Below are 26,477 nucleotides of genomic sequence, written 5' to 3'. Positions count from 1 at the left end.
AAAATTTTTCGAAGCGGGGTCGCCGCTCGGCAGCATTTAGCAAGCGCTCCGAGTGTATTTCTTCCATGAAAAGCTCTCAGTGAAAACTCATCTGCCTTGCAGATGCCGTTCGGGGTCGGCATAAAACATGTAGGTCCCGTGCGGCCAATTTTTAGGGAAAATCAAGAGGAGCACGACGCAAATTGGAAGAGAAGCTCGGCCTTAGATCTCTTCGGAGGTTATCGCGCCTTACATTTATTTATTTATGTATATGCCAACATAGGTACTTTCAGACAAAGCTGTCACATCAACTTTTTTTGTTCATTTAACTACTACAACGTTCAATTACGAATCAACGATTTGTGCGCAACATCTTGCTGCGATGGATAAAAAACAGAAATTTCGGTTGATTTTACTAGTCTTTTTCTTTCAGTGTACAGCTGATCTTTACACGAGCCACATCATTTTTATTAAATGGTTCAAATTTAAGGATGCCAGCTTTACACCGCTTGAACATTTTTTTAAGACAATTATTTTTCCGAGGGTGAGCCAAATAAAATAAAGAATGGACTACCCTAGGCTCACCATGGGGAAAATGAACCACATCATTTTTATAAAAAAAAAAAAAAACATTTGCATTTCGGGCGCAAGCTTCACACAACTTAAACATTTTTTTCCAATAATTTTTTCCGAAGGCGGGCCTGCGAAAAAAGGGTGGGCTATTTTGGGCTAACCGTGCGCATAATAACATGGTAAAAACAGTAATTCTAAGTTTTTTTTAGGTTTTGGGGGGTTTTAAGAAGGGGCTATCCTGGATTAACCTTGTGCAAATGAACCACAACGATATCTATTATTATTTTTATTTAAGAAAATCGCATTTCCGTGTGCCATCTTCACACAACTTAAACACTTTTTTCCAATAATTTTTTCCCAAGTGTGAGTGATGGGCGCAAGATTTGCTGCTTCGCGTAGCGTCCGCTCACAGTTCTCGACGGCCTTAGAGAACATGTATGGTCAATCTAACGCATAACTCCACGTCGCCTATCTGAGTTTCTTACAACGAAATTACAGGCCTTCGCCTATTATCGCAGTTTTCATATCTATTTTATCATATTGCAGTATTTCATTGTTGTAAATATTGTGAACAAGACTATAGCCCGGACCCATAGTGAGACTTCGTAGAGTGTCTAATATGCATAAAGGTTCAGTTCCACTTGCTATCGATCCTAACGTGTTTAATATGTGTTCGCGTTTCAATCAGGGTACAAACAGGAACCTCATTTGATGCAACTTTTTATGCAAGGATATAGTATTACTAAAATACTCACATGATCCAAAGTCAGCAGCACCTTCAACTAAAACTTTGCAAGTGGCTGCCAGCGCAATATTTGGCTTCCCCAACCAAATTATCAACCTATGTATGCTTTCCTTGGCGAATCCTGTTTCTTTAGCAAGCGAGGCTGCGGCCAACGCAAGTACCTCATGGAACTAGGAGTTCAATGTGATCGTATTCAACCGTTATCGGCCTTATACCATAATGGCTCTTTCGGCAAAGGACCATCAGCATCGATAATACTCCCCAAAATCTTCGGAGACTGACTTTAACGCTACAACAACAACCATATTTCTAAACGCGTTGAACAAGTCGAAGCTTTTGATATATTTAATTTTTTGCTTCTTTAACATTGTTGAGCTATGCCAGCGTCTTCACTGCGGAACTTTTTTTTAAATATGTACATGATGAAAAAAATTTAAATTAATTTTACTTATGCCATATGCAAGTAGTATGTACATATTTTTAATAAAGTTTCTTTCTTCTCTCCTTTCAGATCGATATATCCTGCCGCAACACTAAACAAACGGTCAGCTCTATATTGACGCGCACAAACTTTGTCACATTAAAATATGTCACCGACAATTGGGGTACAGATGCGAATGGTTTTAAATTGGTCATAACATCGGTGAAAGATCCAAGTAAGTAAAATTACCAAACTTTTTCATTATTCACACCTGCAAGTTGGCAAAGTCTACGAAAATATAATCAATTTCAAATTAATTCTCACACTTAATAATTGAGTTTAAAATTGCAGCACATTTCTTAAATTGACATTATCTTGATATGTTTTTTTTTTTTTTGTTCAAATTAAACTTTATTCAAATTTCTCATTTTATTTATTAACTGTTTTATTCCATTATTCTTACACTTCTAATATTTTCTTTGCTCTTTCTATATTTTTTGTTTCTATTATGCAAATATTATAGAGCACACCTGCAATGATTTCACTTGTGCAGCGCGTGAATTTTGCATAAGTCCGGATTTATTATGCGATGGCATTAATCATTGTGGTGACAATTCTGATGAATCGGTGTGCCAAAGTAAGTATAAAAAATAAAGTAAGTGCATGGTTGCTTGTGTGTGTGTGTGAAGTCGGGTGTAATTTAATGAAAGAATAAAATATAGTGATTTAATAAACTACTTTTATTATGCATCCGTTGAGTTAGAAGAACTTGAAGGGTTCATACATATATCTTCTTAAGCGCAAGCTAGGATAGTTAATTCAATTTTACAGTTATGGTGTTCCCTTTAACAAAAAAAAAAGACCTTGCTTAACTATTTTCCAAGAGATGTTTGAAATCTACACTCCACCTTACACGAAGAAGAGCAGAAGATGGAAAGTGAAAAGGGAGTGATGTCATAGCCGTAAACAAGTCACCGAGTCGCACGTCACTATCAGTTGCGCGACCTTAAATTAAAAATGTTTAAGTTATTCACTTCAGCCAGTTTAAGAAGTTACTTATTCACAAATTGTTTCTCTCCGCGTCAGTTTTTTTTAAAGTGAGTTACAAATATAACCACATAATTAGGTAACCTGATAGTAAAAAGTAAAGTACCACAACTGTACTTTTCCTTTGCTCAAAAAGTCAGATGTCTTTCCTACTGATATACTTCCGTTATTAACCCTGACGGTGTTGCAGGAGCCACCACTCACAAATAGTTATCAAAGTCTTCCAACGGGAGTGCAAGAAACTAGCAGTTTCAACAGGGTTTGACCATAGGGTTGTTGCTGTTAGAGGCGTAGGTTCCACATTACTGTTGAAAAGATGGTTGGTGTCATGTAGGGCACATCGCATGCAGGACGTACATTACGTATATCGTGGTTGATTCTGGACAAGTAAGAGTTTGACCTATTACAGTATTCAGAGCAAAGTTGTGCTAGGGTGACTCGTGCCTCCCTTGGAATTGTGTTTTCTTCTTCTGCAAGAGTAGGATATTGTAAATTGAACCCCCCTTGTTTACCTGGCGCGATTCTGTGTGGATTTTGCCTAGAAACTCCTTATGTTGCCAGGTGCTATACGTCATCATAGTGCATATGGAGATGTTCATTTAACCCCATTGGAGGCGGAGTTAGATCAAGCTGTTGTTTTCTAGGGTGTCGCGGTATGTGACAACTAAGCAGAAACTGTCTTTCGTTATGCTTTTTATTGTTGAGCTCTTTGACTTCTGACTGGTTCTGGACTTGTTCGTTGATAGAAGGAGGTTGTGCGAAGTGAAGAAACTAGAAAGACAGGAGATGTAGCCATTTATTTTAGAAATTAGTTCGCCTATCGAAGTGCCAGATCCTGTTGCCATTATCGTGCAGATGTCGGCATATGTAATGACAGTGAGGTTCCTAAATTAAAACGATGCTTGACGACCATTCAACTCATTTGCGGCACATCTTTTCAAACAAGGGGAAGATTGAATCTTCTATGTGTTGAAGTAGCGTTCCGTGGTTGACTGTCTCAAAAACTTTTGACAGGTGAAGCGACACGAACATCGGCATATGATAGGCTCTTTTCTGGTTTAGTCCGTATAAATTACGGGTATTTATGGCATTTTTCGTGGTGATAGCGCTATGCATTTTGCAGAGACCATGCTAATTGAGGGCTAATCAAAGATCGGTCTTAAAATGTGCGAACAGGACAGTTTCCAACCTCTTCGCTACTGACAAAAGGAGTGATATATGTTTATGTGACTTAACTTCGTTAGCTGGTTTTCCAGGCTTTAATAGTGAATTTATCTTTGCTATTTTCCATTGCCGTTGAACAAAATTCCTCAACGATAAGTTGAAAATGTGCGTCCGCTAGCTTACTCCGTCATCGCCAAGGTGTTTCAGCTTTGGTAAACCTATACCGCGTAGGCCTATTGACTTGGAACGCTCGGCGTTTTTAATGGCTTCTTTAACCTTTTTGGGGCTGATGATAATGTGCTTGGTGCGAGATGAAGCGTGCGGAAGATAAAATGATGACTTTGCGAAACGCGCGCCCGCCTTGCTGGACATCAGTCGGAATGAGGAGAGCGACAAACGATTGATTTATGAAATTTTAATAGTCTTCCCAATTTGCTTTTTATAAATTAATGAAAGTGCGCCGTAATTTGCTGGTCGTTCTATTGAGAGGAGTATGGACAGGTGGTCAGATGCAAGGATCGGCTGCCACTCAACGCAGTTCATAAGTACGGCTGTTTCCCGCAATTCACGTGAGGCCAACGCCATTTATCATGCAGAAAATCGTAGTGTCTATTTGCTGTGCCAATTCCCTGCCTTTATTGTCGGCTGGCAAGTTAGATTGCCAGAGGTCTTGGTGTGAATTAAAATGGGAACTAAGAGCACACTGCTATCAGCGCGATATCCTGTTAAACAGTAGGTGGCAGGAAGAATATAGATGTTTATTACTTCAAGGAAAACATTACCAGACCGGACAATTATGCCTTGACTGACTGGGGGTTTTTGCTCTGTGGCTGATGTTCGGTTGAAATAGACGGTATGATGGGTGATAAAAGGAGAGCCTCCACATTACCCCTTTGCGCGATCCATCCTATTCTAGCCATCGCAAGTTCCGTGGTCCGATCTAGCTGTTAGCATGGTTCCTTGAATTGCGGCTATACGGATATTATTTTACTCATGTAATCGTTATGTCCGCGAACTTTCTAGTTAACCCGTAGCAATTTAATTGCAGAAATCTGAGTTGCAAGAGGTTCAGTCATCATTCTTTGGGTTAAAGATGAATTGTGAAATTTTTGCAATCGATCGGAATTTTAAATTATAGATCAATGCGAAGTTTCCGCATCGGAATATAAGTTCCATAATGTTCTTTTATCACAGTAACAAGCTCTTAATACTTATTATAATATAATTTTGAATTTTCAGTGACAATATTTAAATCCCAAATGAAACCTGCTGACATGTATAATTCTCTTGGCATCAAATACCAAGAAAGCGAGGAACTGAACCCGCAGCCATAACCGTTTAAATCAATTTCATTTTTAAAACCTGAAGTCGAAATCGAAAACGTAACCGATCTCTGAATCTAAAGAGTTTCATCCGGCCTTGTAAAAAGTAGTATATAAAGAAAAAAATAAGGCTAGCAAAAACAACAAAATGGGCTTTGTCGTCCTTGAGTTAACAGGCATTCGGTAAAATTGTTCGCTTTATGGTAAATTCAACCGATTTTTTTTTCAAGAGAACAAATTTTGTTTAGTCATTTTAACAGAAAACTTTTGGTGTCAATTTAACAATATTCTGTAAAAATTACAGATTTTCATTTAATCTGATTTTTTTTTTTTAAGAACTGTTTTCATTGGTAATTTTGGGCACATTTTTGACCCTACAGATTCATGACAAATAGTGTTCCATATCCTTCGCCAAACTTAGATCCATGTGTAAAGGTCAGCATTCGATGTTTGTTAATTTGTACACCAGTTTTGTCACAAGCCAGAATATACCAACAGCCCAGCTGATTTCGATCGGTAGCTTACTTTCCCATTAGGGTACCCCGCAACAGCGTGAAGCCATAACGCTGCGCGCGTTTTAACCGCACTAAAATCTTTTTTCGATTTCAACAGTTTTTTTTGTTGCCCACGTTTATAAAAAATTTGCGAATATCTCAGGCGGTATATATGTAGTTTCAAGCGCTCCAAAATTCGTATTTTCATCCGTATCAATGTTGATAAGTTAGAGTCAAATTTTTAAATAAAATGCTAACGAAGTAATCCCAAACAGATATAAGAGAGTTCATGCGAGTGTGAGAAAAGAATGAGATTTTTACTATAAGTCGCAAATCGGTGGCTCTAAGCATCTTATTCCAAAATTATGGAGCTCCCTTAGAAAAACGCTCATCATAGAACTTTGACAGTACATGTTCCCACACAACAGAGCCCCTTCTTTTATTTAATAAGTGACTAAAACTGGTCAAGGTCGAAGAATTTGATTTGGGCACTGAATAGAGGAGATATCAATGTTACCTTGCTTTTACGGGAAACCCCTACTTCGCATGGACTTGGGACAACTTGTGCTTGTATTTAAGCTTCCCATTTTCAATTCCTTATATTTGAATACGATCTGGACCCGTGCACATCTTGCGCAACCAATATGAAACTCTCTTATCAAATATCAACAGAGATCAGCCGTTCTATCATTCAATTAAAATTGTACAGCTTGCACTGCCATCTGGCGTATGGTAGCAACTGCCGTTAATGCAGTGCAAATATTCACAATAGTTACTACAAATATATTTATTTGTGTTCTCACAATCGTTTATTTTTAACAAATTATTTTAATAAAATATAGCTAAACAAAAGCACTACGACCAAAATATCCCAAAGCTCGCTAATAGCCCGAATAACCATCTTTACAACCAAAGCTTTATTTATAGATTTGGATTCCAAGTAAGAGCGAAAAAGGGACCTGTACGTAAAAACAGCTTAGAAACAATATATATGATTTGAGCCTTAAATTAATCTAGTTACTCTTAGACAATCAAACAAGTTATATTTTTTTCATTTTAATAATTTTAGGCGAAACAGCAACAACAGTTTTCGGTGTCGACATGACATGGTTTGTGTTGATCGTTGTTGGTATTGTACTCGTACTGAGCGCCGTTATTGTTGGTATTTCGATATGCGTTTGTCGGCGTCAGGATGAAGCGAATCTCAACCAGAATACTGCAATGCAAAGTAAATCACACCAACATTTAAACGTGATAAACATAAAACTAAACAAATTATTAAACTCTACTTACAGTGCATCACACCGCTGAAACAAATGGCTCATCAAAGCATTTACATTATCATCATGGCGGCACATTGTCGCGTGAACATACACAACTGCCACCGACGTCGGGAAACTGGCATCACCCTGCGGGACCATACGGGTACCACCGCATTCTACGCATATTATCGAAGATGGCCACCAAAGTCCGTCCCATTTGGTGCTTAGCAAATTCCGTCAATTAGGTCAAGATCTTTCACACACAAATCCAGCCGCCGCCGCAGCAACGGCAGGTCTCAATCAAACGAACATCTCTATAGCTAATCAAAATGCAGCAGCCGCAGCAGCAGCCGCAGCGGCTGTTAGTGCTGCACAAAAGGATGAATGGTTCGTTTAGGTAGAGCGGAGGGTGTAAGGAGGATTTACATGTAACAACACATTAGTGAATGATCAATTAGACTTCAAAAGAATTTATTTTTAAATTTGAATATAAACAACAAGGATTTTGCAAGGCATTGAATGAAGTGAGTATGATAACAAAAGTTTAAATATCAGTGACGATATAGATATATGCTTCGGTTTTATGAGGTAAAAATGACTGACATTCAAAATTGCCTCAAGCTGGAGTCAGGGGCATTGCCGTTATGTCACATTACTGACTCCATGTCGATAAAGCTGTGAATGCTCAAGACTCCCGCTAAATATTTGTGTTCATTTATTTCACAACTTCGTTTATAACTTCTGCTTGGTTTTCGCTTTCATTTTACAACGTCAAATGCGTTTTCCATCTGTTTTGACTACAAAAAAACAATTAAATTGACCAATAAGTGAAAACGGCTATTGCCCAACGGTATGGCAAATTTGAGATTCAAATTTGATTTGCTAACACGGTGGCAGTTTATTTGCGTTTGCCAACAGACGTCCCATCAATAAAAAATGCAAAAACGTGTGGAAACAACGGGACATAATCAAATGGGTGGTGAAATATATGAGCACAGAAATTTGCGTGGGTTTCGGCCAGCACTGCTTTGTCGCCATCGAGTCGGTAGTGTGACATATTGGAAACGCTTTGACCCCAGCTGACCAGTTTTTGATCTCAATCATTTTGACCTAATGAAAATTTAGCATTCCTGTTGTTTCACACGGCATCACTTATTAATAAGACCCCAATTGACAACCGAAAATAAATTACATACATGTTAGCACTAGGGTAGGCACCTTGCCGTTGATGTGAGGGCTTAGCCGAACTCCATAACGCCCGACTATAGGGTTAATATATACCCTATAAGAGAAACCTTGCACAAAATATCTAGGAATCATCCTAGACAGTAAGCTGTCGTGGAAGCTCAACGAGGGTGTACGTGTTATCGCCCCTCTCTCTCTCGTTGGGTATATACAGCGATTGTTAACCCTATTCTATACTTCTATACAATGGAGTTCTTGTTTGATGGAAAGCCACACAATAAACAACCTACCTAAAAAAATTAGGGGGGTATGCAGGCTATCAATACTTACCATTACGGGAGCCCTGAAAACAACCCCAACGGCTGCACTGTACGCCATTCTGCATATTCCACCTGTAGACCTGGTAGCAAAGAACATAGCGTTAACAACTGCAACCAGGCTCAGTGCTTCGGGACAGCTTGAGCGCCGACCCTACGGCCATAGTACTATAACATACCTTCGTCGATCCCGATGGCAGCAGCCCTGGTAATTTCGGTACTTCTTTCAGTATCAAACGCTGGTTCCACCACGTTCCACACTGTTTTGACACTTCGGTGTCAGTGTTAAACGACAGTGTGTTAGAACATATCTTACTTGTAAACCTATACAATGGTTGCGTGATCCGCTTTTCACCGAAGGTCCTGGTCCCCGGCCGAAGCAGCATCAAATTAGTTTTATTTTTAGCACAATTTATATTCTATTTTTAAAAGTGATTTTATTTTTTTGCTATTTCTTGTAAATACCTGCTAATGCAAAATTTTCAGTTTCTAGAAATTTGTTGAAAAATCTTTGTTTTTTACAGAATTTATTAATATATATTTTTTGTTTAATTCATCATTTCAGGACTTTATACAAAATATCAACAGATTTAGTGGACATCTACGCGCAGGGTGATCGTTAAGAGATTTATGTACCCGAATCTCTTATGCGCTGAGCACAAAAATCTCATTATGTATTTCTGAAAAGAGAGCAGATATGAACTTTTTTGTCGGATAAACAACGCAATTTGTACATAAAGTATAAATTAATTAAATTAATTAAATCTAATTGTAATTGATTTGAATTGAATAAAATTATTTTTAATGGCGAATTGCTGACCTAAAAATTTAAGTTAAATATACATGAACAATTTCTAACAAGATAGATTTATTAGAAAAATGTGTAAAACAAAAATATGAAAATAGAAGTATATTAATTTAAGCTTAACATACAAAGAATGAAAGTTATCGTAAATATTTTTAAAACTAAACAGTTAATTTTAGCCTAAGGTATGCTCTTTTTTTACAAAAAACATAAAAGGAATAAATAACGGAAAAACAAAATTATTTAGAAACAAAAAAATAGAAGTTAATTTTAAATAATAATAACGAAAATTCTGTTAGAAATATTTTAGGATAGAAAGAATTATGCATTTAAAACAAAACAAATATATTGTTGTTCAAGGAAAATGAAACTTTGCCTTCGCTACCTTTCGAAATACATCTTTTTTTGTTTTGTAATTTAAATTTTTTTTTGTGTGAGCTTAATTTAAGGAATATAAATCTCACAATTCAGTGTTAAATATGTATTGAATCCGAAAATGTGAAAAAAGACGAAAAAACGTGAAGGTTTACGAATCAATGGATTGCATATTTGAGAGCTTTTGTGCTTACAAAAGCGCCACATTATTTGCAAAATATGCTGAACGAAAAAATTTAGGGAAAAGCTAAGCACTTGTAAAGGGCTGTAAAGTACTTTAATAAAAAGCGCGAAAGCAAACACATGAAAACTGGTTAAACAATAAGGCTGACGACAGAGCGGAAGCGAGAAGCGTTGCTATAATATAAAGATAGAAAGTTATGAAAATTATTTCTTATGGAAAAATGTAAAAGATGTCACAGTATTGCTTCTCGCCTAGCATAGCTTATAGCGAGCACTCTGCCATCAACCTAAACATTTTCGAAAAACGATTGCTTAAACTTTAAAGCTTTTCTAAACATGAAGTTTATTTTATATATTATGTTTGTTTTTATATATATAAGCATTTTGTCTCCTTCATAGAGCTTTCAGTCTTAAACAACTCAAAAGCTTTTCATATATGCGCCTTAAATTAATCTTGTAGCAGGAAGTGCGAGCACAAAACCCTAATCTCAATGTTCGAAAAACAAGTTTTTACAGTGTTTAATTTATTGCAAAGGCAAATGCAACTCTGAAAAATCATAAAGAGGCAAACATTCCAATGAAATTTAATCCAATAGTATTATACCCCTAATATAAAGGGAAAATTATTTATGAACAAAACGAGGCCACTTCCAAAATGAAATTACCACTTTTTTAAAACTATTTATTATCATGCAGAGATTTAAGTTAATCCATGATTGTAATATAAAACTCCATTGGAGATTGTAAACCCGGGCAGTGCAATAAAATTTATTTAACTGAAATCGTCCGATTTTCATTAATAAAATATATTGCATTGTATTTATAAAAAAATCCCTAACAATAGCAAACAAAATGTCATAAAGTATAAGCGAACAAAACACTTAAATAAATAACATTATTGAAAAAATAAAAACAACAAACAAGGGATGTAAATAGTTGACAATACAACTCATAAACAATTATATAAATAAAAAATTAAAAACATATAAAAAGTGGAAAAAGTGACATTGATCATGGTCATGCATATTCTGAATAATATTACTCTTATTAATCATTTGTATCCTTTTGTTAAGTTTTCTTTAGTTAGTTTAAAAGTTTTTGATTTATTTCTTTCGTTTAGATCCGTAATGGTTTATTTTTTTGTAATATATTTTTTAGTGCTTTTTTTTTGTTCTTTTATAATTTATTTTATTTCATTTTTTTATGCATTAAGCGTTTTTGTTTTGTAATATTTTCCTTTAACTACCTTTATTTTATATTATTTTCTGTTATCGTTTTTTATTATATATGGTTATATTGTGTTGTATTGGTTTTTATTTAATACAATTTAATTTGTTAGTTGATTTTTTAATTTTGCTTATGTTATTTTGCTTTTATTTTATTTTTATTAATATAGTTTCTTTTATTTTATTTTCTTTTATTTTATTTATTTTTATATTACATAGATTTTTTTTTAATTTGTACCTTGTTTTATTTAACTTAATTTTATTTTGTTGCTTTTTAATATATTTTGTTTAATTTTATTTTTAAGTTGTGCTTTTTAATTTTATTTTATCCGATTTTATTTTATTTTGTTTTGTATTATTTTTATATTTTATATTCCAATTTTATTTTATTCTATTCCATTATATTTTATTTTATTTTTCTTTATTTTTTTTATATTATGTTTTAGTAGATTTCATTTTATTTTACCATATTTTACTGTATTTTGTTTTATTTTATATAAATTTATTTTATTTTTTGTGCTTTATTTTAATTTATTTCATTCTGTTTTATTATATATTTATTATTATTATTATATACATATGTTATTATTATAATTTAATTTTATTTTATTTTACTTTAATTTATTTTATTTTACTCTATTTTATTTTAAATAAATAATAAATATAAGGCGCGATAACCTCCGAAGAGATCTAAGGCCGAGCTTATCTTCCAATTTGCGTCGTGCTTCTCTTGATTTCCCCTACAAATTGGCCGGACGGGACCTACATGTTTTATGCCGACTCCGAACGGCATCTGTAAGGCAGATGAGTATTCACTGAGAGCTTTTCATGGCAGAAATACACCCAGATCACTTGCCAAACACTGCCGAGGGGCGACCCCGCTTAGATAAATTTTCTTCTAATTGAAAAACCTTATTTCTAAAATTTTTGATGTTGCTTTGCCCGGGGTGTGAACCCAGGGCATAAGGTGTGGTAGGCGGAGCACGCTACCATCACACCACGGTGGCCGCCATTTTATTTTATTTTATTGCACTTTTTTTCTTTACTTTTATTTTGCTATGCGAAGTTTTACTTTCTTATTTTATTATGCTTAATTTAATTAATTTATCTTCCATTACTTTGTTATTGATGTCTGTTTTTTTTTTTTTGTAATTCATTTTATTTTACTTTATTCTATTTTGTTTTCTCTTAATTTTTATACCACATTACTATCCCTCTCCCAAAGCAAAGTCAACATCAACAAAACATCAGCATCAGTCTCATTAAATACTCTGTTGTGACATGATACAATTTTGTATAACAATGCCCCTCATAAAATTGTACATGCGCATTCTATAAAATGTGATAATGGCACAATAACGCTAACATAATATATCACATATTCTGATAGCATTGATTATATAATTAGTACAGTCATCAAATAGACTAAGATAGTTATGATCTATTCTAATTTTCCGCAGGATAATTACACTCATCATCACCTAGTAACATGCTTTACATAATAGTTCCACATTCGTACCAACAATAGTGCATAAATAACCTTTTTTCCAGCGTCTTTGAAATATAAAAGTTATCATAAAGTGAGGTATATCACATGCCCAAAAATCAGATCAATAGTTCATATTACCTATTTATTATTTCTTAGCAATTTTGCTTCATTTGAATTATAATATTCTTAACTTAAGTGCTCCTTGCATATATCATACTGTTAAGTAACCACTTGATTTTACATTACGTGCTATTCGATTGATACATTAAACATCGCATCATATTCCCTGACAAGACTATCACATTGCGACAGCAACATCACATTGAGTGATTAATTTCAAAGTAAACACATTTCACTCAAGATCGATGCAATTCGGTGTACGGACAGTTTTTTTTTATCGCATCACATCACATCACACGTAATTTAAACTAAATAGTATGCAAATATTTGCATCTGAGTGAAAATGAAATGTACAAAATATTTGAGTGCGGTACGATTACGGTCATGTCGTATCATAAAATTAAAAGCTATTTTATTTGGAACAATCTAATCACATGAATGATTATGGTATATTATGGGAGTTTATAATTGTTGACATACATACATCGCGAAACTCTGATTTTTATATTAGTTAGTTACATTAGTCGCATAAACATACTACACAAGATTTGATATCAAGGCTTAATAAGATTATGCGTCCATCATAAAAAACTGAAATAACAATCAAACTTAAAAAAACATCATACATGAGTCCTCAGTACATCACTGATTTTCATATTATTACAGGATAGAAACTAAAACGAAATTATTCGCAGTTTCATATCGCATTTCATCTGCATCGCATCAACACATCACACAATAGAGCATCAGAAAACATTCTCAATAGATTCATAAATAAAAATAACCAAAAATTATTTATGCATATTAATATAAAAGTATTGCATTTAAAACGCAGATTCCTTGAAGGGCACGCTCCATTCATAATTCTATGTCTATGAAACATAAATCAGTCACATGAACACCGTTAAAGTAAGTGTAAAGGGAAATATGAGACACAAATGACAATACAAATACACTTTTAATTTTTATTTTTACAAAATTTAAATTAGGTAAAATAAAACTACATATATACGAAGGTAGAAAAGAGAAAATTCAAGCCGGACATTACAATACAAATAGCAAGAAATAATAAACAAATTTACAAGAAAAATAAAAAAACACGCTCTCCGAAAAAAGACAAGAAACTATTTTCTACTAAAATAACATTAACAATAAATGGCAAAAGTAAAAAAAATCACTTAAATTGAAATTAAAATACTCTTAAAAACCTTTAGAAAAAACTGAACTCTACAACTTGCATAAAAACTGGCTAATTTTCGAATTATCGAAAAATGAACTCATTATTATTAAAAAATAAAAATTAAATGCATTAACAAAAGCAACATACAACTAAAACAAATAATGGCAACATATGCGCAAATACATACATTAACATAACTTTAAAGTAAACTCAAACATGAATCAACTCAAATTTTTTAATGCTTAAACATTAATACTTCCCGCCGTTTCAATATTTTTGTAAAAAAAAAAAATTATCAAATACATAAAGAAATAAAACAAAAAATTGGTATTTTAAATAAAATTTCTATCTAAAAACTTGTTCAACTAAACTAACATGTATACATACAGACAAGTATATACTTCAAAATGTATTTTATGCGCCATATTTTAATACGTTCTTAGACTTTTTAGATTTTTCCGTAATTTTAACAAAACAATTACTTAAATTAATATAATAACTTACATTGATACAAAATAAAAAATTTATATTCAAATTAGATGGTTATAAATTGTTGTGTGATGTGGCGATATGTTTACAATTTTAGCGATTTTGGAATATTTTTTCTTAGTAACAAAAAATGTGCATACGTTAAAATTAAAAAATAAAAAGTAACCACATTAATTGCTAACTTCTTTAAAAAATACTAAATTAACCAATCACAGGACGTATGGTGTTATTTTCCTTCAATACATTTTTATACTTCTTGCTTTGGTTTTGACAGCTGTCAATAGTTTTTCAATTTCGCTCTTCAATATAAAATATAAAGGTTGACAGTTGTTAATATATCATGTTCATATGTGCACGTTTAAATGTCAATTCCTTTCAACCATATAAGAATAGCAGATATACAAAATAATCGAACTAGAAACAAAAGCTGAATACCAGTTGGATGTCAATTTTTAGTGTAAAGCTACGTATGTACATACATAAACGAAGCGATAAATTGATATATTTAACTAGTTATAATGATAAATGATGTAGGCTTAGATAAAAAGAATATGGGTTCTTGTTGCAAAGAAGAATGCAGCAAAAACCTGCGAACTGTTGAGTTAGAAAGATCAGAAAGGTGGATATTTGCTGATAGAAAATTTTACCGCAACAGGGCAACTAATACAATCTGACTAGACTATTAGCGTACATATGCATGACTACCCTACAAGAAAGCATTCGGTTAAATAGCATAGGAGTATATGATATACGCGAGAGAACTACCAGCGCTTTCAATGAATATCATCCCTATATGAATACAAAAGTATTTAGAATTTTATACGAAACTCATACATACGTATAAATGTGTTTCTTGTTTGTTTTTTTGCAGCAAAAAGATTTCACGCATGTTTGCCTGACGTTTTTAATTCAACGTTCGGGCATTGTGTACAAAACAGGTGTGATATTTTATTTGTCAAAATAACCAAAAGCATGTTCCACATGTTTTTTATTTTTGCAGCGTTTGATAGGTTGCTAAACGACCTGCCATGGTAGTCATTCGTTTTTTTAAGATCAACTGACTATGTACCTCTGATCTAACTCAGTAGCACCGGCAATAACAACACATAAAGTTATTTAATTATTGATTAAATAATTTATGTTAAAAAAACCTTAAATACTTATGATTATTTAAATTGTATTTTACTTCAATAACGTTTAGTGATACGTGTAAAATTTGGTTTTTTATGCTTTTCGCTCTTGAAACAAAAATTTAAATCAATAAAAGTCTTAATGTATAATATTCTTTAATTACTTAATTTGCTTTGTATAGGAAATAGGGACTAAATAGTTTATAATAACAGCGCATAAGCGTTATTCATAAAATATCCCGAAGTCGCACCTGAACTGTAAAGAATTTTATTTTTCACCCAAATATAGCTCAACTACTTTCGTTGCATTGATTGGTTCAAGCGAGCCTTTGGATCAATTTTATTGAGGTGAAAGTTATTATTTATTATTTTATACTTGGTACATTATAAATATTCTCCACAACTAAGCTCGTGGCTATATCCCATTGAAAGAAATATGTGATTTTGAGCCTACATTCCGTTGGGAATATCCCGTTTTGCGACCGCAAGAAAAACTACAATTTTAGGCAGATAATCAATGCTTAAAATTCACTGTAAAAATGTTTCAGTTCTACAAAATGCAAAAGATTCTATCTAGATCGTAGTTGTTCTTTGCAATGCGACCCTTTTAAAAGTTTCGTCGGCAATAAATAAAAGATTTGATATGTTATGTTGTCGACGTTCCCTCTTTGATGCAATACAGAAACTATTTATAATAATTTCTTTTTTACAATTACCATCGTGTTTGTTGAATGAAGCCTTTATTTTGTTACTTAATTTGTTTAGACCATAGACCAATAGCTTATATACAAATTATAATAACTCACAAAACATTTTCGAAATGACTGCTACAAAAAATTTAAAAGAAATCAATTATTTCATGTACTCATGTTTTTAGAAAAATTTAGGCAAAAATAAAATTAAAGTAAAATAAGTTTAACAATGAGGAACGAGCGGCAAAGTTAATATAAATGCTATCAGATGGCATGACGTACAGAAACAGTAATAGTGAATCTTACAATTCATTATTTGGGTTGAATATTTCAAATCAATAAAAACTTACAACACTTCTAAATTAGTTTTAAAAAAAGTTCATAATTAAATTGTATTAGTACTATGATACGTTAAATTTCATAATTATCAAATATTGTGCAAAAATATTTGTACTGACGATTTGAAAATACCTCTCGAAGTACTGTCAAGTAATATTCGTGGTTTTTGCTTTATGCGCGCCATATAACAAATTAAAAAGGATTAAAAAAATATTTGAAGTGTACTAAAATACATATAAATATTATTGAATCGCAACTAGGAAAATTAAATTGGTAAAAAGATTAAACAAGTATGTAGTTACAATTCTAAAACCACAGAACGTAGTCTTACAGAAAAAATTTCTTCTATAAGCGCGGTACCCACATTATAAGAAAACGGGCAAGAAAAGTTTCGTATATATTGTTTGTGTTAAACATAGTAGTAGTCAAGTAATCTGCAAGACATGAAAGTCAGATTCAGCAATGGATTTGAAGAAAAATTGTTAAAATTAACGTACTCGAATTGATGACTTTAAGCTAAAGGGAATACGCTAAGCAAGGGATAAGATTTGTTCGCAAGTAGACATGTAAATTCAATTCAATAAACTCATATATACAGTAAATATTATCCATGGTGTGTTCTTACAGGGCCTTTGCTCAAGAAATAGTACCGTTCCAATGGCGCGTGAACCAGATACAGATAGAAATTTAACATGCAAATGCTACATCGTTGTGATCCTGATATTTATCTGTTCTTTTTGTTCTTTGTTCTTTTTGTTTTGTGTAATAGATTTTTTGACAGCTAAACACTTTTGAGTTGGTAGCACTGAAATAAAAATATAGGTACATATGTGTATGTATAAAAGATTTCGCCATATTTAAAAGCAAAAACACGGAAAGAGTAAACATCTTGAAGAAAATGTAAAGAAAATAAATGGTTTGTTTACTTGCGAAACAATTTAAATGTTAATAAAATAAATTTAACTTTTAGGGAAAAGAGAATGTGGGCCACCACCATCAACAAAACGGATGTTCTATTTATGTGCTACCAACTCTCATAAAGTTGATCCAGATCGTTCCAATGAGATTTGATCGTGAACAGAGCTCGATAACTCAAATGGAAGGCTCCTTGTGTGACGCACTTATCGCACACCTGATCCAAACAACGATCAACTCAAAAAATTACAATGTTCAGGAAACGCAAACAACGTTTTGCCTCCCCCATATACGCAAATACAATTTTTAATATTCGAAAGGCCATTTCCAGCTGATCAGCGGAGATATTAGTAAATCGAATATACCGTTTGGTAGTTGCTGAACTTGGAAGCCTGGCGGTAGTAAATCTTTAGAAAAAAGTAGCAGAAACGTACGAGTTTTCTTGAGAGGTAGATACTACTCGACAAACAAAGGCATTTCTTGAGCGTTTGTTTTTTTGTATGGGATTCTTCATTTCTTGGGATGTGAACACCACGCTTTTGGTTTAGGTACATAAATTTATATATAAATTGGTTGAAATTCATATTTTTAGATACAATTATTCGGTTATATATGTTTTAAAACTTATAATTTAAAATTTAATGCTAAATTGCTTCTTGTAGATCCAAAAAAAATTTTATTTATTTAAAATAGTAAGTTTTTGCATTTGGATATTTAAAACTTTAAATTGTACTTAAGTTTACACTGCAATAAAAAATAAATAAAAATTAAAACCCTTAGTAAAGAGATTTAACATTAGAAGAAAAAAGAGATATCATTTAAAATAATTGTGTATTAAAATGAGTTTCAACATTATGTTCTAACCGGTAAGCTAATGTCATAGGCGGATCATAAGGGGCAACAAAAAAATAAATATAATACTCGATGTACTACTACAACTGGATAATAACCATACATATACACATATATGAATATAAACATTAAATATGTATGTGCAAGCTATGTTCACGAATACTCATACTTTGATATATTTCATAGTTTCTAAGCAAAAAGAATATAGAGACATTGCGACAGAATGTCCGACTTTTGTACGCTAGTTTAATTGAGTAGTTGAAATGACAAAATACCCTATCGGGAAAGTCGATGCGCAGTTAGCAGTTGAAAATGGCACTGAATAACAGTATATTGATAAATTAATAAATGTACTGTTAATTTTTAAAAACAATGCGTGCATTTAAAACATAGAAAAGGTTTAAAGAATTTTAATTGCATGCGCGCTAAGTATTAGTATAAGAAATAGTTGTAAGCAAGTTGAATCATGAATATATAAAAACGTAAATGATTAATAATTATACAATTAATTTACAAAATAAATAAACTTAAACAACTTTAAAGAGCAGTTATGAAATATTTATATGTATTGTAATTGAGTTATGCATTTCGGTATTGATTAACTAAGAACTGGTTAAAAGAAAAAATTAAAATGAATTGCTTAGCTTTGTGTTAAATTGCTGTTAAATGTATAAGTATTAATTGAAATAACAATTAAATATTATATTATAAATACTATTAAAATAAATGAAGAGAACATAAGCAGACACAGACATAAACAAACAACAGTGAAGAATTCTGAAAAATATAACAAACAGAATATTTAAAAAAATAAAAATTCATGTCTTTTAAATTTTTAATAATGCGCTAAACTCCCAAGGAAGGGTAAAACGGTGAGTGAATGGTAGGTCATGCTAAGTTTTTGAAATAGTATCGTATTTACCATGATAGAAATAGCGAGAGCATCATTGCCCCATTTGACATAAACTTTGTTTTGACATTCCCTTTGAAAATAGTGCTATCTATATCTTGCCTTTTTCTTATATTAATTTTTATTCAAATTATATATTGGAAACCATGGGATCAACTCAAATCTCAAATGACTTCGTTTCGTTTATTAACGTTGATTATCGTAACGAAATGATATCGTTTCGTTGGTTAAGCATGCCTGTCAGATATAGTGGAACTAAGTTGATAACGATAAACTACATTGCAATAGTTTGGAGGGTGGATTTCCGACATTAGATGTCAAAGTTAAAAAAGCGCGACTCGCCTTAAAGGAGTATAAAGACTTTGATTTATCCTCTGTTTACAAGGAATTTAGTACGCTACTTTACTACTATTTTTCCATCAAATTTGCATACCGAAACACCTGTTTCTGCAAGAAATATGTCAAGTGCCATATATTTCTTGAAGAAAAAAGGTAAACAAACTGGAAAAATTAGGTAAGCACATGGTCTTTTAATTTTTCTGCAAAAAATAATTATTATTTTATTTCAAAAATGGAAATAACAATAGCTGCAGCACCAAAACGCAAAAAGCGCATAGTGAATTTCACGGCGGAGGAGAAACGGGCACTTATAAGGGAAGTGACATTCTTTACATTTCTTTTGTTTATGTGCTCTTCTTCTTGCTTGTTTCATTATTCACCGTGGATTTTTAAACTTCCATACTACTATTTTTCACGCAAGAAAAAATGCTAAACTTTTCTTGAGGAATTACTTCTGATCTGCGTACCGCTCTTAAATAAGGATATTTCTTTGTAATATAACAATAAAAATTTTACGCAGTTTTCGTTAGCAGCTAGTACACTTTTCTTGGACTTAAGAAGTACAACAGTGCCAAATAGCATCCACAAAAAAAAACGAACAAGAACAAGCATTTTATCAGGTGAGCGTGGCTGTGTATGTGCGTGCTGGTACATATCCTACTTGTAGACCTGTAGTGGAATTCACTAACTTATAACGATGCGATTTGTCGAGATTTTAATCAACGATTTTGTCGCTTGCCTTATCGATTGTACTATTCACTACCTTAGTTTTAACGACTCGCAATAAAGGACATTTAAAATAGTAGAAAGGTAGCAGCACATTTTAACGAAACCTAAAAAATGCGAAAAGCACAAGGAATGCCAAAAATAAACAAATTCCATATACTAACTGCTTTTAAAAGTCATCATTGTGCAAGCTTTTATCTATTTTAACAAAAGGAAAGTAAATGCAGAATTAATTTTTTTCTCTGTTGATATCGAAGCTTTCGAAACTCCGTTGCATTCAGGTGGAATGGGTTATCTACTTCTCTAAGAAGGCGTCTGTCCACTGGCGATGGACTTAGTAACCCTTCATCTTGTGATAAAACGTATGCGTATTACTCAAATGCCATTTTATTTATAAATAAAGCAACTTTTCGTGTTTGAAAGTTTTTAATTAAAGTTCCGATTTTTTTTTTTAACTAAAATTGGCCGAAATTTAAATTTCGTGATTTGTAACGCAGCCAATTCACTTGCCGTTTATTTAACAACACATCTGATCGTCGATTAACGAATATCGATAAAAAATAGTTACTGAATAACGAAATCGTTATAGTTATCGATTCGCAAATAAAGCGATGGCAAATATCGTTAAAAAAGTTAGTGAATTCCACTACTGCTGTAGCGGAATTCACAAACTTATAACGATGCGATTTGTCGAGATTTTAATTAACGATTTTGTCGCTTGCCTTATCGATTATGCTATTCAATAACTTAGTTTTAACGAATCGAAATAAATTACATTTAAATTTCGTTTTAATAGTAGAAAGGTGACAGCACAGCATAACGAAACCTAAAAAAATGCGAAAAGCACAAAAGGAGTGCCAAAAATAAATAAATTCCATATACTAACTGCTTTTAAAAGTTTTTACCTATTTTAACAAAAAGTAAGTAAATGTAGTATTAATTCCTTTTTTTTCTCTGTTGATTTCGCAGTTATTCTTGTACCCCTTAATTGACCATTAAGTTGAGAAATAATATTAGAGTCTGGAGTTAGTCGGTACAGCTTTAGAGACTCCGTTGCATTCAAGTGGAATGGGTCATCTACTTCTCTATGAACCACTGGCGATGGACTTAGTAATTCCTCATTTTGTGATAAAACGTACGCAAAGTACTCAAATGACATTTGATTTATAAATAAAGCAGCTTTTCGTGTTTGAAAGTATTTAATTAAAGTTCCGATTTTCTTTTTTAACTAAAATTGCCAGAAATATTAATATCGTGATTTTTAACGCAGCCAATTTACTTGCCGTTTATTTAACGATAGTCGATAAACGAATATCGATACAAAATTGTTACTGAATTACGAAATCGTTATAGGTATCGATTCGCAAATAAAGCGATGGCAAATGTCGTTAAAAAAGTAAGTGAATTCCACTACTGGAAACGAATTGAGAGAGAATGAATATTTCGTATCAGGTCATCAGCTGTCAAATATAGAATTTCGCAACGCGCCACAAAAACATGGCCTTTATCCACTTACATGCCAACTTAATATAAACGCACGCAAGTCATTTTCTGTCAAAAATGTCTCATGCACATACAAATTGTATGAGAGCAACCCATATTGAATTTGCTGCGTGAAAACCAAACTCGATTTCCAATTTCTGTTCTGCGTGACGTTAAGATTTGACGTTTGCAACGCATGCTTATTTGGGTTAGGGCAAAAAACGCCGGTTGTTTGCGTGCGCTAAAAAACGCAGTGCGGTTTTATTAGGTTGGCATGTTAAAGCGAAGGCTAAGAAGCCAACTTTTTCACCAATAGAAAGTCGCTACCAAAACCCGTTTCGTGTGCCGCCCATCGATGAAAGGTGTTGTCACAGATAAATTTTCCACGGGTGAAAAAGAGTTATTTTTTTTTTCTTCGGGTTTGTAATCCTGACATCAACTCGGGTTTTTTGATTTTCCAATGGACAATTTTGAGCAAATTTTCGGTGAAAATCATTAATTAAACCTTTCCCATGTAAAATACCCCAAAGTTATTCTGAAATGCCCAGATTTGATTTTTAGCATGATGGCATCTATGGCCAATATTATAAAAAATGCACATTTTCACGCGCTTTCAGAGAGCGAGAAGTTTCATATCAGTAGTGGAATTCACTAACTTTTTTAACGACATTTGCCATCACTTTATTTGCGAATCGATACCTATAACGATTTCGTTATTCAGTAACTATTTTGTATCGATATTCGTTTATCGACTATCGTTAAATAAACGGCAAGTAAATTGGCTGCGTTAAAAATCACGATATTAATATTTCTGGCAATTTTAGTTAAAAAATAAAATCGGAACTTTAATTAAATACTTTTAAACACGAAAAGCTGCTTTATTTATAAATCAAATGTCATTTGAGTACTTTGCGTATGTTTTATCACAAAATGAGGAATTACTAAGTCCATCGCCAGTGGTTCATAGAAAAGTAAATGACTCATTCCACTTGAATGCAACGGAGTCTCTAAAGCTGTACCGACTAACTCCAGACTCTAATATTATTTCTCAACTTGATGGTCAATTAAGGGGTACAAGAATAACTGCGAAATCAACAGAGAAAAAAAAGGAATTAATACAACATTTACTTACTTTTTGTTAAAATAGGTAAAAACTTTTAAAAGCAGTTAGTATATGGAATTTATTTATTTTTGGCACTCCTTTTGTGCTTTTCGCATTTTTTAGGTTTCGTTAAGCTGTGCTGCCACCTTTCTACTATTAAAAGGAAATTTAAATGTAATTTATTTCGATTCGTTAAAACTAAGTTATTGAATAGCACAATCGATAAGGCAAGCGACAAAATCGTTAATTAAAATCTCGACAAATCGCATCGTTATAAGTTAGTGAATTCCGCTACAGCTGTAGTGGAATTCACTAACTTTTTTAACGATATTTGCCATCGCTTTATTTGCGAATCGATAACTATAACGATTTCGTTATTCGGTAACTATTTTTTATCGATATTCGTTAATCAACGATCAGATGTGTTGTTAAATAAACGGCAAGTAAATTGGCTGCGTTACAAATCACGAAATTTAAATTTCGGCCAATTTTAGTTAAAAAAAAAAACGGGACCTTTAATTAAAATCTTTCAAACACGAAAAGTTGCTTTATTTATAAATAAAATGGCATTTGAGTACTTAGCATACGTTTTATCACAAGATGAAGGGTTACTAAGTCCATCGCCAGTGGACAGACGCCTTCTTAGAGAAGTAGATAACCCATTCCACCTGAATGCAACGGAGTTTCGAAAGCTGTACCGAATAACCCCAGACTTGGCTCATGATATTATTTCTCAACTTGATGGTCAATTAAGGGATACAAGAATAACTGCGATATCAACAGAGAAAAAAATTAATTCTGCATTTACTTTCCTTTTGTTAAAATAGATAAAAGCTTGCACAATGACTTTTAAAGTTAGCATATGGAATTTGTTTATTTTTGGCATTCCGTTTGTGCTTTTCGCATTTTTTAGGTTTCGTTAAGCTGTGCTGCTACCTTTCTACTATTTTAAATGTCCTTTATTGCGAGTCGTTAACACTAAGTTAGTGAATAGTACAATCGATAAGGCAAGCGACAAAATCGTTGATTAAAATCTCGACAAATCGCATCGTTATAAGTTAGTGAATTCCACTACAGGTCATCTGTGGCAGATCTTGAGGCGTAGATGAATCGTAGCTACATGTCTTGTATAGTCTATGTAGTCATGCCTCACAAATCACACAAGAAGATTTCGCATTGCGCATGTAAACATTAGATCAGCTGTTTTTTATGACGTATCAATTGACTCTTTTCCTATAGCTCTTTTTTCCGCTCTTTTTTTATTCGCTCAGGAGTCAGCTATGACGTATATGCACAGAACGAAGCAATTTTGAACTCGTTAATGCGCAATCTTAATAGGTGATTGTGAGTTTCCTCATGTTCATCTTACCCACAAATCACCCACACAAGAATGCGCATTGCGCATGTAAACAAAAGGTGAGCAGTTTTTTATGGGCAATTTTTTCGTAATTTTCCTTAGCTCTTGTTTTTTTCTCATTCTTTCGTACGCTCAAGCAGGCAAGTGTGACGTATATGCGCAGAACGAAACAATTTTGAACTCGTGAATGCGCAATCTTCTGGGTGTGATTTGTGCATCTTACCCATGGTTCAACTATATGGTTGGCTCATCTGTACAATAACAAAATATATCTGTTCAAATTGTCAAAATCTGTGTTTTGAAGTTGGTGCGAATGGTATGGAATGCAAACATAAAACTTAGCAGTTTTAGTAAGTTTAAGAAAATGTTGCCAATGTCCCTACAAGACGGAGGTAACTAGTTCACCTACACCATTGTAAATTTTACCAAGTAGCGCAATTAACAGCTGATCGGTGAAATTCGCACCTTCACACGCACAGTTCACGACTCAATTTCAAAAAAAACTTTAGATTATTTAGCTTAAATTTTAAAGTGAGATCAACCTTACCAATTGATGTATAAATAGAATATATAAGGCGTATTTGTTGTTATTAAAAGAAGCTTTTTATTTATATTAATGTTTTAACATTTTTTTTTTCAACTTTAATTTAACAATTTGATGCGTTTTTAAAGCATTTTCGTGCATTGAAATACAACCATGTGCATATACGTTTTGACATTATATTTCATACTCGTTCTTGTTTGCCATTCTCATTGTTTCTAAATTCGTAAACAAGGACTGCAGTTATTCGGTGTGATTTTTCGAAAAAATTTATTATTTTTGTGAAATTTTACACTTAATCTGTGGTATTGTGGTGGTCAAAAAGGTTTTATGCAAAAATACTTTGGCTTACAACGCGACAATGTATTTCGTAATGTCGAAGTACTTATTTTTTTTTTGTGGATTTGTCTGTATTCATTTGAATACAGATGGTTGGTTAAGGTTGCCAGCTCAGTCCATTTGGACAAAAAATTACCCTTTTGAACCCCATATGGTCCGCTGGTCCGTTTTTCTCAATTTTGATTCTTGTTCGGCACGGATTTGGTAGTTTTATTTCTTTTTCACTGAAACAAAAATTCAAAATACTGCTAATAAAATTTTCGGCAAATCTGTTACCCGCACATAATTTTCAATTTACTTCTGTAAACCCATTATGTACATGTAGCTTAAGTTATTAGAAGTTAAGCAACCATATTGTAAATATTGTAAAACTATCGATATGAAAATAAATATGGCGGCCGGCATTTCCGGTAAATCTAAAGACCAGAAAAGTCGTGTTTCAACTTAATCATTAAACATCGTATAAAATAATTGAAATACCTAACCAATTTAAACTTCAATGGAATTCTTACCACGAAAATTGCTTTATCTATAAAATGTAGCAGAAAAATGACATTTCACCCGGTAGATAATTTAGGCAAGGCATTAAAAAAGGAAGTGTTGAATGTTCGGGCAAACACATCGTCATTAATTTTTGATGAAACAACGGACTTATCAGAAAAAAGACTTGTTTTAGTGGTTAGATATTTCGATCGGTATTCAGTTATTACACAGTTGAAACTTTTAAGACGCTTGATTTTTAGTCTGAGTTCCAACTCACACTTACTGAATCTAGGCTCTGGTATGAAGTTCAAACTGTTAGGGAAAAAGTAAACATCTATAAAAGTAGCCTTAACACCACTGCTTAGTTTTATTTACGACTAGCCTTTACCCGCGGCCCCGTCCGCAAGGAGAAAATGAAATATATGGGCTATTCACGTTAGCCTGCTTATCAAGTTATCTGTTTAAAAAAATTTGTCTGTCTAATGCATTTTTTTGCAACTAAAATAATGTGCTGATAACCTGATAGGATCCCCGAATGATCCCGAAGTTATCCAGAAAAAGCCACCAAATGACCCCGACGATATCGCGGACGGATCCCGAAAACCGTCCAGAAATGCCCCGGAAGGGTCTCCAAAAGTTCCCGGAATAGTCCCAAAAAACCCGGAATGACGACGACACAATTCTAGACTTATCCAGAGAACCACATAGAAATGATCCCTGAAGGGTACAAAAATGGTCCCGAAATAGTCCCGGAAAAGTTCCGAAATGACCCTGACGGGCTCCCGTACGGATCTCAAAAACTATCCAGAAAATATCCAGGAAGGGTTCCCAAATTATCCTGACATAGTCCAGAAAAATTTCCGAAATGACCCCGAGGGGATCCACGACGGATCG

At 33.1% G+C, this 26,477-nt stretch overlaps 1 protein-coding gene across 1 annotated transcript in view; it reads left to right on the top strand.

The window, feature by feature from the left end:
• loaf (lost and found) overlaps positions 1–7,431 on the top strand; it is a 242,767-nt gene extending 235,336 nt beyond the window's left edge. The window contains exons 3-6 of the mRNA XM_067757032.1: positions 1,809–1,953; positions 2,242–2,355; positions 6,815–6,973; positions 7,041–7,431. Coding sequence (XP_067613133.1) covers positions 1,809–1,953; positions 2,242–2,355; positions 6,815–6,973; positions 7,041–7,252 — 630 coding nt within the window. The 3' untranslated portion in view covers positions 7,253–7,431. The remainder of the gene's footprint in view (positions 1–1,808; positions 1,954–2,241; positions 2,356–6,814; positions 6,974–7,040) is intronic.
• Positions 7,432–26,477: the final 19,046 nt, after the last annotated feature.

The sequence above is a fragment of the Eurosta solidaginis genome, chromosome 5, assembly GCF_040869045.1.
Source record: "Eurosta solidaginis isolate ZX-2024a chromosome 5, ASM4086904v1, whole genome shotgun sequence".
Lineage (NCBI taxonomy): Eukaryota > Metazoa > Arthropoda > Insecta > Diptera > Tephritidae > Eurosta > Eurosta solidaginis.
This window is presented reverse-complemented; position numbering and strand designations above follow the sequence as displayed.